The sequence below is a fragment of the Pyrgilauda ruficollis genome, unplaced genomic scaffold (genome assembly GCF_017590135.1).
Source record: "Pyrgilauda ruficollis isolate IOZ18807 unplaced genomic scaffold, ASM1759013v1 scaffold15, whole genome shotgun sequence".
Lineage (NCBI taxonomy): Eukaryota > Metazoa > Chordata > Aves > Passeriformes > Passeridae > Pyrgilauda > Pyrgilauda ruficollis.
In genome coordinates, this window is record NW_024513654.1 from 18,361,350 (window position 1) to 18,380,628 (window position 19,279).

The 19,279-nt window shown below is 42.9% G+C and overlaps 1 protein-coding gene across 3 annotated transcripts in view; it reads left to right on the forward strand.

The window, feature by feature from the left end:
- ALOX5 (arachidonate 5-lipoxygenase) overlaps positions 1-17,328 on the forward strand; it is a 36,425-nt gene extending 19,097 nt beyond the window's left edge. For 2 of the 3 annotated variants that reach the window (XM_041461072.1, XM_041461070.1), the window contains exons 5-15: positions 2,551-2,657; positions 4,169-4,341; positions 4,482-4,529; positions 5,102-5,248; positions 5,347-5,550; positions 5,775-5,861; positions 7,552-7,730; positions 10,398-10,519; positions 12,669-12,769; positions 14,598-14,768; positions 15,994-17,328. In XM_041461072.1, the coding sequence (XP_041317006.1) occupies positions 2,551-2,657; positions 4,169-4,341; positions 4,482-4,529; positions 5,102-5,248; positions 5,347-5,550; positions 5,775-5,861; positions 7,552-7,730; positions 10,398-10,519; positions 12,669-12,769; positions 14,598-14,768; positions 15,994-16,173 (1,519 nt within the window). In that variant the 3' untranslated portion in view covers positions 16,174-17,328. The remainder of the gene's footprint in view (positions 1-2,550; positions 2,658-4,168; positions 4,342-4,481; positions 4,530-5,101; positions 5,249-5,346; positions 5,551-5,774; positions 5,862-7,551; positions 7,731-10,397; positions 10,520-12,668; positions 12,770-14,597; positions 14,769-15,993) is intronic. The other variant, XM_041461071.1, reaches the window with a different exon arrangement.
- The last annotated feature ends 1,951 nt before the right edge of the window (positions 17,329-19,279 follow it).

The window sequence follows — 19,279 nt, forward strand, 5'->3', positions numbered from 1 at the left end:
CCTTCAGTGCTGTCTCAAATGCCCAGGTCATACGACACTGTCTCAGGTATCCCACCATACTGCCAGGTGGTGGAATAGTCTGACATGAGACAGGACTGGTCCTTACATGTCAGAGCATTCTGGGTATTTTATTTATTCAATTGTGCAGCTGAATTCCGCTACCAACGCAGAGTCAAATCAGCATGGTGTTAGCCAATGCAAAGCAGCTGCTTCCCAGCTCATATAGAAGATCTGAGTGATGCAGGAGCCACAGCACCTGAATGCCAGAGATGAGAGATTTGCCATTAGGAGACACAAGCAGTTTGGAGGCTGCATTCCCCTTCCAGCAATCCCATCCTGCCAGGCTGTGGCATGTTGTCAGAGGGCCTGAGTTGCTGCCAAGTGAAACTTGGAAGTGACTCAACAGAGTGCAGGGACATCTATCTTTGTCATTGGCTGTAAGGGGCCCTTCCCATGAAACAGGAACCTGAAACTGTGTTGCTGACAGCCAGCCATTCTGGATAACTGGTGTGACGCAAAACAGATTTTTCTAAGCAATGGCAATGCTTCTTGTCTGGCATATTTGGCTGAAAAATCTAGACCTATATTTCTGGACAAGTGAATTGTGAAAATCTTTGAAGAAGAGTTTGATAGCCCTTATTTAGCTACCCTGATGTGCTTTGGGAGCTTGGAACAACTGTTTGCAGGAATGAAGTGGAGAAACATGGGGGAAGGCATGGGGCTTGTCTTCAGTTTGAATGCAGTGGGAAGGAAGACAGAGAGGTATATCTGGAAACCCAAAGGCAAAGTATAGCAGTGGGCAAGGAGAACTTGTAAGGGAATATGTGAGAGGTGGGAGAGTTATATGAGACATAGGAAGTCATGGAAGAGGGAAGGGGAAAGCCCTTTTTCTTGGGACATGCAAAAATGAACTTAGACAGAGATACATCTCAGATATTCTTTATGCTGTTGCAAGGTTGGATTTTTGGATGCTGTTGACAGTGGATAACTCTATAAGTTTAAAGGATTAATTGTGTGTAGGTGGAGATAATCCTGAAGGTGCCTGGTGCTGACGTGACCTACACTATCTAGCAAATGGAAACTCTCAGCCTGGATTCTGTGCCAGAAATGCAGGCTTGTGTAGCTATTTTGGACCAGTGTTGCATTTGGGCAGATTAAATTCTGCAAGCAACTCTGACTTTTTTTTCCTTGCTCTGGTTTCTAGTGTGTGCCAGAGACTTCCAAGTACTTGATTTCTTGAGGAAAGCATATTTTTGTTTCCTGAGTCCTTTGGAAGTTTTTGTCCAGTGGTTCTCTGTCCCTGTTGGGTGTGAGAACACCTCTGGAGAGGCCATCACCTGTTCTAGCCTAGACAGTTGTGTGACTTTTACTTCCAAACATGCCTCCAGACACCTCTTAGCCTTGACTGCCATCTGCAGCAGCAGAAGCAGCCCATTCTGCATGCACCCTATCTGGGCTGAGTGCAGAAGCAGCTCCTTTGTCTGCATTGTGGTCATGTTGGTCTACAGCCCTCCTTCCAGAAAGTCACTGGCTGTTTCTCCAGGCTTTTCATCCTCTCCAGCCAGTTCTGATCCGGTCTTTTCTATATGTTTGCTGATTATAAATCCAGCCTCCTGGGATTCTCCTCAAATTCTTTTTGGGAGGCTTTGGTGCAGCACTGTGACTTTACTTTGTTGTCTGCCCTGCATATCTTCGTGTGCCATGTGTGCTTTTATTTGTGTGTTTGAAGTGTTAGTGGGAAGCCAGCTTTCTTTTTTAAGTTCATTATTTGCTTTCTAGTCAAAGTGAATTATTTCCATCTAATAGCAGCAGTTTAGCATTTATGCAATAATTTAGGACTCATCATTTCATATAAAGGGAACTTGGCAGTGCTGTATTTGCTGAATTAGCAGATGAAGTCAGACATTTCTGGCTCCCAGCCTGCTGTGTTCATGTGATGTGTGCAGCTAAGACCCTCAGTTTCTGAGGTTAGATGTGAGCATCAAGTTTATACAGCAGCTCAAATAAATAGAAAGCTCTCAAAAACTCAGACCTCACACTTTTGGGATCCAGCCTGGCCTTTGTCATGTAGATACTTAAAGTACCTGTTGTTCTTTTTAGGAATAGTGGCTGACTGATTCTGGGCTGTTTATCTTCTGACTTTGTGCCCCTCTCTGAGTCTCTTTGTGTCACCATACCACTTTCTGAATTGGTGTTAGTAGTGCCCTCAGCACTCTTAGCTGATGTTAACCACTGACAGTGTGTGAAGCACTAGCTTTTCTGACTGCAGTTTTTGTAGGTCCCAAAGCACTGCCACTGTAGGCTGCTGAGAACTATTCTAGAATGGAGTTGTGTAAATGCAATAGCACAAGTTGGGCTCTTGATGTGCCTTCAGCCTTGTGTGTAAAGGTGCAGCCTGCAATATTAATTCTGTAGGGGGGCTACTCCCACATTCCAGTACTAAAGTTTATTGTGTTTAGATATATAAAAACATTGAAAATAATAGGAATGGATATTGAGAAAGCTGGAGATTATTTTTTCCAGATATGTTTTGTTTTGGCTTATTTTTAGGATGGAAAATCTTTATGTCAACCGTTTCATGCACATGTTCCAGTCCTCCTGGAGTGATTTTGCAGATTTTGAGAGGATTTTTGTCAGAATCAGCAACACAATCTCTGGTGAGTTTATCAGCATTTGCTCATGTTTGCGTCATAGAGTGACTAATTAGTTGTCTTGTTTGATCATCTGATTAGGATGGATGTGGCTGACCTGCTCTTCTGCTCTCCAATAAATAAACTGTATTCTCTGAAGTTTTACTCTTCTTCAGGCTGCCTAGGGATCAATTCACAGAAATAAGAGCAATTATGGTTTTCTTGGGTATAAACCCAAGCGCACAAGGTGGCAGAAGTATTAAAAATTAATTACAGCAATTTGTTACATTTAATAAGATTGATTCCTAAGGCACTTTTAACACAAGAATTAGATATGATCTACAATTAGTTTCTTTCATAACATTTCCATACTCATGAGGAAAGCTCCAATTCTCTGTCATGTAAACATTAAGCATCGGTCTCAGTTATGTTAATACAAATCTCGGTTTGCTTTTTTTCAAGCCTTGGCAGAAGCACCTTGGGAGAAGGTGGTTCAAGGCATTTTTCAGTCACGCAGTTTCTGTCCAAGTTACTGAGTAATTTTTTTCTTGATGTAGACTTCAGATACAGCACCAGACTCATTAAGCAGTTGATAAAGATAATGTAAATGTCATTTTATATAAACTTAACTTTTTTCTGCTTTATGAAAAAGCATTGTGGGTTTAAGACTTTTTTAAAATTATCACTGTGTTACCTTGGGGCCTATATTTTTAATATTTTTACCCTTTTTAGAAAAATTAATTGCTTTCAGAAAAAGTCCTGCCTTGCTTAAAACTAGCCAGTAGTGCAAAACTTCACTGAAGACACCAATGGGATTTTTCATATTAACTGAAGTGACAACATGACATTACAAAACAGAACACTGCAACTATAGAAAATATCCAGCAGTACTACATATGTAATAATAAAGTGATGGAATATGCAAAACTAGATTTGTATCGAGATGTTAATCTGGGTTTATATCAGCAACTGAAAAATAAATAGAGGGAAAACAGGTCAAACGAGCAAAACAACAAATGAGGAGTTTTACTGAGTCAGAGTCCAAACGCTCCCCCAAATTTCCTTCACCCAGCTCTAGCCTAAAAGAACTGCTCCAGCCACTGCTGTTCTTTCACTACACACATTGATGTGCATTTCCCTTCTCCTGCTTGTGCCACCTGTTTTTGAACTTATCCCTCTGTTCTGCATGCCCTATGAATTTGAAGAGGGGGATTTAAAAATTTAATGAAAAACCTGAGAAGGTGGTTTACAGATTAAGAGAGTATTTTTCATAAAAGTGGAATATTTTATTCCTCATTGCTTTTGTACATGGAGAAACAAATTATCATCAATTTAATTCTTCTCAGTGTGAGAAGCAAGGATTTAATTTTCCATTTAACTTCAAGTCTGTCACATTTTGAACCCTTTTCTTGCTGCTTTCCTTATTCAAAGTTACAGTGCAGTATAACAAAAAGGTGAGGGGGAAAGGAGGAATCATTCAATGCAGTAGGTATTGATGCTGCACAGATATTGATGCTGTAGGCTTGCTTTTCCTTTAGAATATGTGATGCAACACTGGAGGGAAGATTTTATGTTTGGCTACCAGTTCCTGAATGGATGCAATCCTGTGCTGATCCGGAGATGTACAGAGATACCCAAGAAGCTGCCTGTGACCATGGATATGGTAGAATGCAGTCTGGAGAGGAACCTGACGCTGGAGGAAGAAGTGAAGGTATGGCTCTGTGTCAGGCTGGGCTCTACCTGTTCCTTCTCACATCCTCTAATCTCCAGAGTCTGTTCTTACTGTCTTCAGCCACATCTCCTTTCTTCAGGATGTGTGATAGGTCACGGCAAAGTTGTTTATCTCTGCAGACTGGCAGTGCTCCTGTTGGCTTTCCTCCTGCTGTCCTGCAGCTGCAGGTAATGCCTGTCTCCAGGTCCAGTGGAAGAGCTGTAACCTGGAGATGAACAGTCCTTTGGCACTGGTTTTCTCTGAAAGGTTAAGGATTGACTGAATGCCTCAGAGGGGAAAGGTGCCTCTTCCTTTCCTGCCAGGGTCTTTCTCACTATCATGCTGAAGAAGCGTTGACAAGGGTGGTGCCTTGCTTTTGTTTGTACAATTAACATAAGGTCCTCTTCAGCTGGCAGGGTGAAACCTGCTTGCATCTGAGTGTCACTGCATGAGTACCAAATACATAGATGCTCTTTGCTGAAAGGCTCGCTGCCAAACTCTGCAGATACAAGTCAGGTAGTTTGTGCAATGGTTCTTGATGTCTCAATGGCATCATTCTTGAGCTGCCATGAGCAAGGGCAGGCCAGGGGTAGCTTGTAACCACCAGGCTCATCTCAATCTCTGGGCAAGACTTCCCATTCCTTTATTCCAAGCTGCTTGCATGTCATTAAAACACATCATGCTTCTCTTTTTTTTTTTTTTTTCTTTCTTCTTTTTTTTTTGGTTTTTTGTTTGGTTTTTTTTTTTTCCCCCCCCACAGCAAGGCAACATTTTCATTGTGGACTATGAGCTGCTTGATGGTGTGGATGCCAATAAAACTGACCCGTGCACAGTACAGTACTTGGCTGCACCCATCTGTTTGCTGTATAAGAATCTGGAGAAAAAAATTGTACCCATTGCAATCCAGGTGGGCTTGCTGTCAGGGTCTTTAGAAGGCCACACTCTTTGTTGTCTCATTTCAAACATTAAGGACTTGGGGTTTCATGTTCTTTTTATATCTTTCAGCTTGGTCAAAAGCCTGGACCAGACAACCCCATCTTCCTCCCTTCAGATGCCACATATGACTGGTTGCTAGCTAAAATTTGGGTCCGCTCCTCTGATTTCCACATCCACCAGACAGTGACCCACCTCTTACGGACACACCTGGTCTCAGAGGTGTTCAGCATAGCTATGTTTCGGCAGCTGCCTGCTGTACATCCCCTCTTCAAGGTTAGTTCTTGCAAGAAGGGAGGGTGTGGGTGGGGTGGGCTGGTTATCACATCGGTTGGACAAACCAAAAGGAAGTTCTGGTGGTCGTTCAGATGAAATAGTTTAACTGGCTGCCCTGCAAGATAAGATACAGCTAAACCACCAGAACTTCAACCTTTACATCTGGCTGCTGTTGAATTCAAATCGAGAATTTTCCTTCTCTCAATGTTTGTTTCATTTCACAGCTCTTGGTGCCACATATGAGGTTCACAATAGCCATCAACACCAAAGCCCGAGAACAGCTTATCTGTGAATGTGGCCTTTTTGACAAGGTAGGTAAAGTCCTTGTGAATCCTTATTGTTCATGTCAGTTCATCCTTATCCATGGTTCTTTGCTTTTCGTGGTTCCATATGTACATATCCTGTAATCATCACATATTGCCTTGTTCCCTGACCTTTTTATTAAAGGGCAAACATAAGTAATGCCACCTGAGAAACAGGCACACAGATCTGATGCCTTGTTGTGCTGAAGATGTTCTCTTTTACCTCTAAGTAGCCAAATCAGAACTGGCCAATGTCAGTCAATATCTTGCTCATTGCTGATGTGCCTTTGGGTTATAATACAGGAGTGCACATAAATTCCTGCATATGTGTCCACATAATTAAGGCCCCAACTTCTTTTAAATACTCAGTTATTCATCTGTGAGCAAAGGGATCTGTGTTTGCAAATGGAAATCTTCATCACAGAAAGACACGTAGGTAAGACAGATTTCTAAGACCACAAAGAGTGTGTTTGGATTCCAGACTGTCTTCTTGAGTTGCCATAAGCAGACCTACTAGGACTGAACCTCAGCTTCACCTGAGTCAGTGAGACGTAGCTGAATGTCATACCTTTATCAATGGTTTGGGTGAGGGCTGGCATGCATCCTCAGTAAGTTCACAGGTGACACCAAGCTTGCTGGGAGAAATGGAATGCCACATCTAGGAACTGCAACAGCCTGGCACACAGCCGTCTCTGTGACAACATTCTAGGAGCGTGCTATGAAGTTTGGGGGGTTTCAGAAGCCCTTTCAAAGAGGGAGCCTGTGTTTCAGGACATCTCTGTCCTCATTACACCACTGGCACCAGGCCAAAAATAGCTTCCTTGCTTCAGAGTTTTTCACCCAAACAGAATAGAGGGGTTAAATCCAGACACCTTTCCTTGTTGTCTGTACTCCACTGCTGACTGTGAGACTTTGCATCCCTTTAAATAGAAGTGTCATGTCCATACCCCATGCATGTGGGATGAGTGTGTGGGTAAGACCTGGCAGCAAGGATCTGGAGTTCCAAGATTTGTTGGTTCCAATACAGATGAACAACAAGCCAGAGGACAGTAAATGTAAGGTCACAACTGCTATAACACTATATCATGTGATAGAAAAGCAACTTTTGGGAACTCTTGCACAGTGATTATCTGAAGAGTTTTGCAGTGCTGTCTGTAGTGGACATACTGTGTTTTTCAAATGTAACATATAGTGAAACCCTGGCCACTCCTCATTAGTCTCAACCCAGCAGGATTGATCTCCTGGCATTATTTCCAGGGTGACTAAGGGAGCCTGCATCCCTAAAAACTTGCTCCTAAACTGCTCTGTAACAGCACTGGCAGTTCATCTTAAGCCCTCTTCTAACACACTCAGGGCAGCCTCCCTTCACACATGCACTGGTACTGGAGCATAGAGCTGCAGGGAATAGCATGCTTTGATATTGATGTACTTTATTAGTGTATTCCAGTATAAGCAGTACCTATGGTGCAAATGTGGATATTAGCAGTGACTCATGGGAGAGGTGTGAAATCCCTAAAGTCAAAATGCACAGTTCCAGTAGGTCTCTGCAGTTTGGTACTTTGTGTGGAGATGTGGTTTTCTCCTTGAAAAACAGATTCACCAGCGTTCTGTATCCCATCTCCTGCAAATTTGTAATGCCAGTCTTGGCACAAAGGGAATGTAATCTCCTACTGTTCCCATCTTGCTGTTCTTCCTGCAGGCAAATGCTACAGGTGGAGGAGGACATGTACAAATGGTGCAGAAGGCAATGAAGGATCTGACTTATAGTTCCCTCTGCTTCCCTGAGGAGATGAAAGCTAAAGGAATGGACAGCAAAGAGGATATCCCCTACTACTATTACCGGGACGATGGCATTAGGGTCTGGGAGGCTATAAAGAGGTAAAAGACCATAGTTCTAGATACTGGCTAATAAAGTCACAGAGACACCGACCTCATTTTTTTCCTCCTCACTTTGATCTTCATGGCATCTTGTAAACAATATCTGGGCTGGTTAGTCACATAGTGCCTTTTCTATCCAGTATATCTCATCTGAGGAAAAATATTTAGTCAAGCACACACTCTTTAAAGACTGCTAATTCCTGCTTTTCTCAGTGTTGTTTCCTTGCATTCTGTATTTCAGAGGATCCTTTACAAGTATTTACTCTTCTACAGAATTTCACAGAAATTTAGTGAGTCGGAATTTAGTCTGTAAAAGGAATTTAGTTATTCTTTTTTTTAGCTATGCACAAGCCAAGAGAGAACTCAGTTCTCTGAGCCAGCCATGTGAGCTCATCAAGGTTTTTGTGGACTGAAAATATAAGCTTGGCTCCCATGATGGTTCTCTTTTGAAACTCAGTAAATTAGGTATAAATTGGTTGGAACAAAACCTTTCTTAAAATGCCTTAAAATTTCAAAATCTGAGTTTAATGAGGAAGGGCAGCAATTCTGAGTAAGGAGAGGTACTGGAAGGCTGCTCGACCACACAATCATGGCTCCTTTTCAGATCTGAAACACTGCCTTGCATGATTTATATGGTTTTTATTCTTCAGTGGCATTTAATTTAACAAACAACATATTTTTGCATGGCATAAGTTGCTTACCAAATATGCAGCTGTTTCTGATCACATGACTTTTAAAAAGCATGATCATTAAAAATCAGATCTTTTGTGTACACAAAGTAGGAGTTTTATGATGCAAGGATAGTGTTGGAACTTCTGGGGACATCTTTGTCTCCTGTGTTTCCTCTGTGTTTTTACAAGGGCTTATCATGCAATATTTCCTGCAATTGTGAGTGCCCATTTGAGAGAAAAGGAAGTTGTTACTTTGCTGTGGTTGTTTTCTTCATGTAGTCCATTCTTTTTTGTCCTCCTCTTTCCTGTGTTTTCATTGTGGATTGAGATACACCTTTCAAATACCAGGTAATACTTAATCAGCTCAAGTCAGTTTGACTGTTTGTGGGTGTTGACCTTGGTGGAGGGTGATGTTACACTGCCTCGAGCTGGGCTGAGAGCTGTGTATCATTTGATTTATAAATGGTGTGGGCAGTGCCCTTCTGAGTGTGTGAGATCCTGACCCATGCACCCATGATCATGCATGTGTCTGCTCACCAGGAATCTCCTGCGCTCTGCAGGGTTATCAGTCTTCCCTTTTTTGATGAAATAATTTCTATCCTCAGCATTACTTCACATGTTGTAGATGGCCTGGGCCTAAGGAAGCTGATAAGGTTGTTCCCATAGAAACAATGAGTCTCACAGAGCAAATTTGTAAAGTTCTCTAGTTCTCTTCCTGTTTCTGATCTAACTGCAGATAGGTACACCAACCCAAAGATACTTCAGCCCAAAAGGTCTCACCCACACTTCATATACTAATTTCTGTTTGTATGGAAGGGGGTCTGAAATACTGCCATTTTCTGAGAGGAGGATCCCCTTCCTGAATCACCTGGCACCAGTGCCAAATGCATGGAGACAGAGCTCATGGAGAGCACCTTTCTCTCTGCATGTTGCAAAGTTTTTGTTTTCCTTTAATTTCCTCTGAAAGCTAAAATTACTTAAACTTTTTGTGTTTATTCAGTTATTTGTCTTCCTCAATGACAACTCTTGATTGGCTGATAGGAACATGGATAGATTTGTAAAAGTCTCCAAATTGCAATAAATTTATAACATGTATAAGTTTATATTTTATTAAGGGATAAATCTCTGTTGGGTAACAATTCTTAATCCCATCAGTCAGCTTCTACAGTCAAGTGTTTCATCCTATGGGTTGTTGTCAAAATATTTAGCAAGAGATTTAGCAAGGTACCTGCAGAGCTAACAGAATATCTCAGCACAGGTCCATTAACCAGTCATACAATCATGAGCTACAATTCTTCAGGAAATCAGGATTTCCTATTTTCACTGCTTTCAAAACTACTTATGTTATCTTAGTATTTAAGAGCCTTTCTTTCAGAGGTGGGCTAGCCTGGGAAGCTTTCGTAGAAAGAGCATCTTGAGAAGAGGAACTGAACAAGATGTCTGCTGTGAGCAGTGGGCATGGGAAGTAGCTCTAGACCTCTTCCCAGAAGAAGTTTCCTGGGCCGCTTAAGTGTTTCACAAAAAGAATATCCAGTGGGAGGGGTCAACTATTAGCATTCAGGAGCAGCTTTGGAGTGTCCCACATACAGGGAATGGTGCTGGTATCACAGTTTGGGAACCCCACTGCCCAGTGTGGGAGCCATGTGGATATGCAAGAGGGAGTCTGTATGGAGTGAGTAAAGGATATAGATGTGATGACAGAGGTCTGTGCAGGAGCAAAGCCTCAAATAAGAGAATAAAGTGCACAGGATTTTTCAGGGGTTGCAGTGTGGTCCAGGATCTTTTTGTTGGGGGAAGAAGTGATGCTGCAGTCCCAAATAAATCTAAGTTGCCTCTGTTAATTCCCACTGCTTGTGGGAAGGAGATAGGAGGGTTTTGAGACCTTCTCTTGCCCTTCTCTCTTTCCCCATGTAGCATCTGCAAGGTCAGAAGATCATCTTCTGCAATGGCAGACTTGCATTCTCCTTTCATTTTGTTTGTTTGTTCCTGCCTGCAGTTTTGCAGAGGATGTAATTCACATCTACTATGAGAGCGACGAGGTGGTGTGTGAGGATGTGGAGCTGCAGGCTTTTGTCAAAGACATTTACGTCTATGGAATGAGGGGTGTGAAAGCCTCAGGTAAGGGATGATGGCCCAGCCGGGTCTGCAGCTCATCCAGTCCCTGCTGGCAGCAGTGCTGAGTGCGCAGCACAAGTCAGAGACCTGCTCTCTTCTGGGGCTGAAGAAGCTGGGTTTTATTGTGAGACCCTGGCTCAGTCCATCTCTCAGGAGACAGCTCCTTCCTTTGACACAGATTCTCATAATGAGCTTGAGCAACTCGTGTAATCTCTCCACACAGGGGACAGGTCCTTTGATTTTGTCTGCTCATGCTTTAAGCATTAGGGGCCCTGTATGTGTGTGTTACAGCCACCAGGCAGACTGACAGACATCAAGGAGCAGTGAGGCCCCTTGAATCCTCTCCTCCAAACCTCACACTAAATAAGAACATGTAATAACCTCCCCAGGAGTATATTGCTGCATTTCACATTTGTTCAGCATTTGTGTCATCATTGAACTATTCTAGTCTCTTCAAGAACAGATACTCATAATTTCCAAGAAATATTTTCCTTTGCCCTGTCTCTTCTCACTGCCTCTCTTTTCTTGCAAACCATTACTTGGCCATGGGAGCTCTCATCCATAACATGCCTCAATTCACCTACCTGAGTAAATACTCCTCTGTCATTCCCTAAACATGTTGCTTTTCTCTTACACACACATTTTTTCCAAGCAGATTTTCAGGAATTTATAGAGGTGGCTGGGGATTCTTCCTGTTGTCCTGTCTGATTTAAATCTGTCAACACCTGTTGGCCAGTGACCTAGGGCAGATGGCTCTGGTGTTGCATGCACACATTGGGGTGCCAGATGTCCAGGCAAAGGTGTGATGTTTCCAGTCATTATATTCTAGTGGATAAAAGGCTTCTGGGTAGTGCCTGGACAAGCAAAGGTTGATTTTTGTTTGTCTAGCTGTCTCTTAGCAAAAGCTTAGAAATGTTGTTCCTCCTGGTAAGAACTTCATGCTTGACCTAAGCATCGTGATTTGAGACAAGTACTGAGCCTTCCAGGGCTCCAGCTGGGGTGGGATGTTACAAGCACCACTGGTGGGAGGACTGCCACTACAGGTGGGAAAACTGCCAGGCTTGCAGCGTCTCTTTCTGCACTGCTGCTGCTCCAAGGGTTGTATCATAGAGAATGGAGATTGGGCAGGGTGAGTAAAGAGTGGGAGGAGGCTAAATGAGGGAGGCTGTGGCACCTGTTTCTTCCCTGGGAGGACTGCTGTGATTGGGAGAATGCCAAACTCCTTTAAAGATGAGCACAGTGTACTTAGAATAGCAGGACGCAGGAGGGGATGGTGCATCCTCTCCTCTTTGGGCTTGGTGGCTGGCCAGAGCTACCTCTTCCCTCTTGCAGGCTGAGGTGCAAGATATGGTGGTGGAGATATGAAGCAGCTGGCACAGCCTGGGCAGGGGCAGCTTGTCCCTGTCTGTAGGTATACTGGGACCAGTTATCACATTGGGCTGGGACCGGGGTACAGCACAGGACTGTGATTTAGTGAGGATAGGAGTGATATAGGGCTGGGGTTGCTTCAGTTGCAAAATATTTCCCTAGTCCCTGACTATTCTGTTTTTTCTTTATATAACTGATTATTCTCCTTCAAAGACAGCTTAATGCAACTATTTCTGTTCCTCATTCTGTTGTTTGTTTTTCAGAAGTTCTCATTTCCTCACTTCCCATTTCAGCGAATCAACTCTCCCTGCATTCTTTCTTGCAATATACTTGATTGCTGAACCTCAGACCTTTATAAAATACAAGCACATGGTCGCTTCCTCCTTGGCATGAACTTTCTCTGCTCACACTGCAGACTGAAGAAAAATGGAGCATCTGAGGTCCCTGCCCTGGGGACTCCGGGAGTTCCTTGCTGCAGGGTAGGTAGGACAGGGACACTGGTTTTTAAAGGCATAATTATACTTTTTCTTTCCCTTAAGGAACACCACATACTTTGCAAACAGTGGTGATGCCTCACAGACTTGTATGAAGTAAGGCTGTTTTTACAGCTGCACAGCCAAGGCACAGAGAGGTGAGGAGCTCCTGTTAGACCACACAGCAAGACTCATAGAATGCCCTGCTCTTCAGAGACTGCTGCATGGCCCTCTAACCCGTGGTTTTTGATTACTGCTGGGTGGCAGGGTTACTTCATTGCTGGGTCAAGCTCTTCTTCTCCCTCATTTAGGGTTCCCTAAGATGATCAGGACACGAGAGACACTAGCAGAATATCTCACAGTGATCATGTTCACTACGTCGGCTCAACACGCAGCTGTGAATTTTGGTCAGGTAGGAACTTGTGGGAGGACTGTTCTTCTTTCTGGGCTGGGAGGTACATCTACCAGGGCAGGATCTGAGAAGCATTTTTTAGTAGATGTATTACAGAATTACATTACCTTTTCTCTGGTCAAAATAACTGCAGAGCCATCTACAAATCCCTGTGAAATCTGTGGAAATTGAAGTAATTTGGAATCTGAGAAATGCATTGCAGGTCCTACATATGTACCAAAGATCAGATTAGGGGTTTTAACCCATATATTTTTGTTTTGTTGATTTTATTATGGGAATAATTTTTTAAGCATTTAAATGGCAGTGCTGCTCATTTCTTGAGTTTACAAACCAAGTGGCAACTTTGAACTTCCTCTATGATGTTTGATGTGTCACATACTGATAACCTGTGTTATCCCTGTCTGCCTTGACTGACATATATCTGCCCTGAATCTGTAGTAACAACCTGCCTTTCAAATCAAATACCTTTCAACATCAAGGTATTTTGGAAATCAGATTTAACAGCCAGAAGCAAATCACTTTGCCAGTCACAGAGCTTTTTCACTGAGTGGGTGGTCAGTCACGGGAGCAGGCTCCCCAGGGAAGTGGTCACAGTTCCAAGCCTGTCAGAGTTCAAGGAGCACTTGAATGATACTCTTAGTCTGATGGTTTAGTTTAGGTAGTTCTACAAAGATTAGGGAGCTGGACTAGATGATCCTACCTTCCAGCTTGAGGTATTCTATGATTTTATGAGCTTTTTTTTGGCATGTTCTCGCTTCAGGCTTAGGTGGTCTCTGAGATATCATCTCACAGATAAGCAGAGAGACCATCTTTCTTATGGTGGTTATTCCCAAATACCCTACATCACTTTTTATGCTGACCCTCCTGTCCACCCCTGCAGCTCAGGAGCCCTGGAACCTGGTGTCTAATGAACTCGCACTGTTGCTGTGGCATGTCCATGATCGGGGACCTCTGCAACTGTTCCCTTCTAACTTATCTTCACAACTGATTGAGACAGTTCCCAGTGCCCCCCTCAGAAAATCCTGTCTGTTTAAGTACCACCAAGAAACCAGCTCTTAATTTGGTGTATGCAGCCCATCAGTAAAAGGACCTTCAGCCATGGAACCAAAAGGCAGAGAGGGCTGAGGGGAAGAGGAGGTAGCTGTGCACTTTCCCTCAGGCAGAGCAGGGTAATGTAAGAAGGTAATGAAAAAGTGCTTGGGAAAGAAAGGGTTCTGGTAACTGCAGCATCTTAGGTGGTGGCAAAACTCAGGGTCATATCTGAGGCAAAATGAGACATCAGCATCTCACTGCACTGAACCAGGCCAGAAGCAACTATGAGTTCCCAGTCTGCTGCTCACCATGGCCATATCTGCATGCCATATTCCATATTTCTTAATGAACCAGCATGCTTTATCTCTGTTAGTATCTGACCACATGGGCATTCACTGTGGGCATGTTCTTGGAGGAAATTTAGCATAAAAGAGAAGCTGGAGTAAAGGCGATCACCTCAGGTTATCAGAAGGGAACTTTGTTTTATAAAATATTTAAGACCTTAGCCAGTCTGCTGAATCTGGGCTGTGTGGCACATGCCTGTGGTTAGCAGAATAAATTCTTACATTTAGATTACCCAACTCTCTCTCTTGTGAGTTCCTGAGCAAAACAGTAGGGACTTCCTTGTCACCTCCAGTCCTTCTCTAGAATTTCCCTGTCATTAGTATCTTCTCTTTCTGAGGGGCTCCTGTTACAAAAGCAAAGTCCCTGTTGGCAAACTCCTGATTTTCTTTGGTGTGTTCCTAAACACCAGCCATTGCAGGTTTTCACTGTGGTCTCTTGCTCTGTTGTGCAGTATGACTGGTGCTCCTGGATTCCCAATGCCCCACCAACAATGCGCTGCCCTCCTCCAACAGAAAAGGGCACAGTCACCATCGAGCAAATTGTGGAGAGTCTGCCAGACAGGGGACGTTCTTGTTGGCATCTTGGAGCTGTCTGGGCCTTGAGCCAATTCCAGGACAAAGAAGTAAGTCAACCTCCCTGCTCTAGTGCTGGAGATGTGAGACCATGAGGGCCATGGCAAGACTGCACAGACTCATGAGACTGTAGCGCTGCCCTGTGCTTGACTTGGCCATTTTCACCTTTCTGTGGAGATGTGTCAGTGCTGGGTGTTTGCCTGTGTTCTGCCACATGCAAACCAGCTCTGAGAAAGAAGTTGTATTTTTAATTTTTACTCTGATGCTGTCTCAGCTATAATCAAAGTTTTTAAACTTGAGCATGGCATTGCTTAAAAAGGATGCTGGTGTGGGAGGCAGAGGGCTGCAGAGGCATAAGGGTTGTCCCTGCAGTGCTGGGGAAGAAGGTGCAGCAGTGCTGTGTCCCCATGTCCTGTTCCTTTGGAAAATCTGCTCCAGTGCCATGTGCACTACAGCTGTGGCTTGTGCCTGGCAGGTGAGGAGTGAAAACAAAACAAGCCTACAGAAGGCTTTGCAGGCATGTAAAGCCATGCATGGCTACAGGTCTGTAGCCATTTCCCTCATGTAAAATGAGATTGTAGGTACCTGGTTGTTTCACACAAGGGCTCTGGAGAATGTGTTTTGAAATCCGTAAATAGAAGATGGACAGAGGGTACTTTAAATTCTGTTTCTCTGTAAGAAGAAAGCAGTACTAGCAGAGAGGCTTGTACTATGGGAAATAGTTCCCCAAGTGCCCAAAGCAATGCCAGTGTGCCTATTGGCAGTGCACTTTTCAGAGCACCCTTAGAGTCCAAGCTGACTAAAGGAACTGTCATATTGAACTCTGAAGGACAGTTTGAAGTCAACAGAATCTTCCACTGTCACTGAATGAAGTAGTCATTTTCCTTTTAAACCTCTGGCTGTGAATTCCCTTCTAATGCTATCCTTTCTTTTAGCAGCATAAATGTTTGTGTGGCTATACAGAGATCTGGCATAGGAAGCTCATCTGACTGATCACTGCCTGAATAAAAGTGCATGGTTTTCAGTGGATGAGGTCACTTTAGGTCAAGGAGTGCCATGTAGACACCTGAACCAGCACCACAGAAAAATGCAGGGATGGAAAGAAGCAGCCAGCAATAGAGGAAAGGTGTAGCCTAGCTTGAGTATTGATAATACTATTTTAAAAGAAGCATTTGTGAGGAGAGGCTCTGGGTGGTGTTCTGCCAAATGGCTTAATATTGAAAACTAATTGCCTTTGCTTTCTCAAAGCACGGTTTCTTGGTGTTTTTCAATCAGCTGTTCCTGGGCATGTACCCAGATGAACACTTCGTGGAGAAGCCAGTGAAAGAGGCTATGGCAAAATTCCGCAAGAATTTGGATGAGATTGTCAACACCATCACCGAGCGCAACAAGAACAAGAAGCTTCCTTACTACTACCTTTCCCCAGATCGTATTCCCAACAGTGTTGCTGTTTGAGCACATAGCCAGGAGAGTTTGAAGGCCTGTAAAGCTAATGATGTTTTTCTGTTATATGCTTCTTCAATTAGCTTTTCAGAAATGGATAAGAAACCCACCCTCTCCATCAGAGCTTCCTTAAGTCTATTTGAACTTTCAAAATAAATTTGGTTATGACCAATCTTGCAAACAAAATCTAACTGACAGCCCTCTAGGTCAAATTTGCTACAATTTGCTATTTTTCCAGGATTTTTAAACTAATCCTAGAATCAATAGATATGTTTCTAAATAGACATGTTATCTTTCCCTCTCCTTGTCAAAACAATGTAATCACAGATTCACTTATGCAATGGAAATAGTATCATGAGCAATAAGCACGTCACATTTTAAAATCCTTCCTGTTTTTAATAGGTGACATTGGTGACATAAAAAAATACCACTTTTAAAGTTTATGCGTTGTTTCAAATCTGATTAATGTGAAGTATTTTCACTACCATCATGAATATCCTAATCAGGATAAAGGTAGAAGCAGGAAATTTTTTTGACATAGCTGATGGGGTTTTATTGCTTTCTTACCAAGTTCATGGGAAATGACATCTCATAGGAGACGAAAATTTTGTACCTTCTTAAACCTTTTTTTACATAAAACCAGGAAGGTTTGTTTTAGCCTCTGCCAGCAGAGTTTGATGTCATTCACATGTAGGGACAAATGTTCTACTCAATGCCATGTCAGCAAGTACAGACCTATGCTCAGTTTGTTTCATTGCTGAGGCTGCAGGGGTTTGTGGACAGTTTCTTCTGTTTTGTGGGGAATTAAGAGGTTGCTTTCTATAATGGAAAAATTTATGGAAAAGGCTTAATTGACAGCTTCTAAGAGGAATCTTTAGATTTGGCCGATTAAGCATGACTGGCATGTTCCATCTTAGTTATAAACCACTGAGTTTTGTCTGTTTTGTTTAGAGGTGTTTATGTTCAAACACTTGGGCTCTGGTAAAAGTTGAGAAAGTCACTGAAAAAAGCAAAATTGAGGTTTGTGAAATTTAAGTTGTGGTTGTGCTGATTAGAATTTGGGTTTTTCTGAGAATTTGTTCCTTGTACTTGATCTGCCAGCATGTAGTGTGCTTTCTCAATAGATAAGAAAGTTTCTTGTGCTAATAAAAAAACCTGAACATCTAACTTCTATTTTGAATTTCTTAATTCAACATCTAATGCTATATGTCTGAAAAGCTTTGTAGGAATAAACAAAATGTGCTGTGTAGAGAAATGAAGATTATGTCATTGAGAAATAGTTATTTCTATCATTCATGTGTAATTTGGAAAATAGTACTACTTAAATATACATCCTTTCATGTGAAACAGGTGTGAAAACTGATTTTAGACTGTTTACAGCAGACTGATTCCTGTTTCTTCCCCCCAGCCAAAGACTTAGAGAAAAATGTGGAAGGTAAAACCATTTCCTATTATTGAGTAGTACACTTATGACTTATGCATCATCTTCTCACTGCAGCCCATGAGAACTGATGAGTGTAGAAGCAGAGTAAAGCAGCATGGAACAGGACCAAGGACTCAGAGACAACTTGTGAGCCCACTGCCTCGAAAACAGAAAAGTGCAACTTAAATGCAACAAGCTGATGCAATATACCCAGCATGCTAGCTCCGACTTTTGTCTCTGGGCTACATACAGAGAATGTCCTCTTGCTTCAGCTTTCATTTGATAATGATTTGCATAGTCAAGTATTTTTTAGAAAACAAAATATGGAAGGAGACTGGTGGATGTTCTGTCACATCTGTGCACTCTGCTGTAGCCTGTGGATCTGGGATACAAGTGCAGTTGATGGGAGGTTTGGGGAATTAAATGTGTAGCTTTGAAAACTGGATTCAGCGGCAGGAAAGGCTGTAGAAAGAGGTAAGGATGTTAAAACTAATACTGGCACCAGAAAAGAAGCAGATACCTTCAAACAGTAAAGTGCTTACTTTTGCAGGGGGCCTGGGTGTGCATGTTGCTGTCCCACTCTCAGCTCCTTTTCAGCTTGTCTCCATTTCTCAGAAAGTCGTGTTCCTGTGCACAGGCCATGGGTTCCTTCCCCACGCCTTTAGCCATGACTTGCTCAGAGCTGTCTCCTAAAGTCAGGGTACTAAGGTACAGTATCCATTGCAGGTTCCCTCCGAGGTGGAAATGAAAGTATCCGCTCTCTCTGAAGTGTGTCGCACTCAGCTTACGGCAGGCATTACAGCTTGATGTGCATCGCCCCAGCTCTGCCAGGGTTTGACAGCCAGTAGCTCGTGTCTTGGCTGGATGGCTGCTGCTGCTGGCCAATCCAAGGGAATGTAGCCTGACTCTTCAACTCGGCCTCCCATGCTGGAAAATCAGTTGCAGTGATTCTCGACTGGCTGAAAGACTGAACTAGTTCCAGGAAGTCCTTCCAGCATATCTGAACCTGCTTTCCTCTTTTTGCAGGGTGAATTTAACTCCATAAACTACTCTTTGTAGGATTGTCCCTTTCCCAACCCCCAAACATACCTTGCAATAATGTGATTCTCACTGCCCTGAAAATAAAGCCCTCCTATTTCTTAGTCATCCCACATGAAGTAAGCTACCCTTTCCCCATCAATCCCCATTTTACGTGTGGAGAAATGGAAAAAGAGCAATGAAATTCAGTAGATCAGCTCTGATTTGAGGTTCTTCCTTTACAGAGAGACTGTGAGAAAGCTGTGTATCTGAAGTATGCTAGTTTTATCCTTCTAGAGAGCTGACAACAAGTTCAGGTTTGGTTGCTCAGAATTACTTGCTCTGTTGTGTGTTGAGCAGAACATAAAATAAACTCCCAAAGACATATTTCTAACTAGGAAGCTTCAACCAGCAACTGTCCTTTCCTGCTACAGTAATAGCGGCATGGTATCCAGGAAGAAATTGCACACACCGAGATAGTATCACCAGGGCATCGTTTGCTTTATTTATACTATAAAAAGGCATAAATGTTGCACAATCTGATGTGGCTGGTACATTTAGAGGTTAACTGAGTCATGGGTTTTTATGGCCAGAAGACGGGGGTTTGATTGCTTAGACTGATCTCACCATAACACGGACATTTGGATTTCCCTGAAGCATTTCCCTCTTCAAATTCAG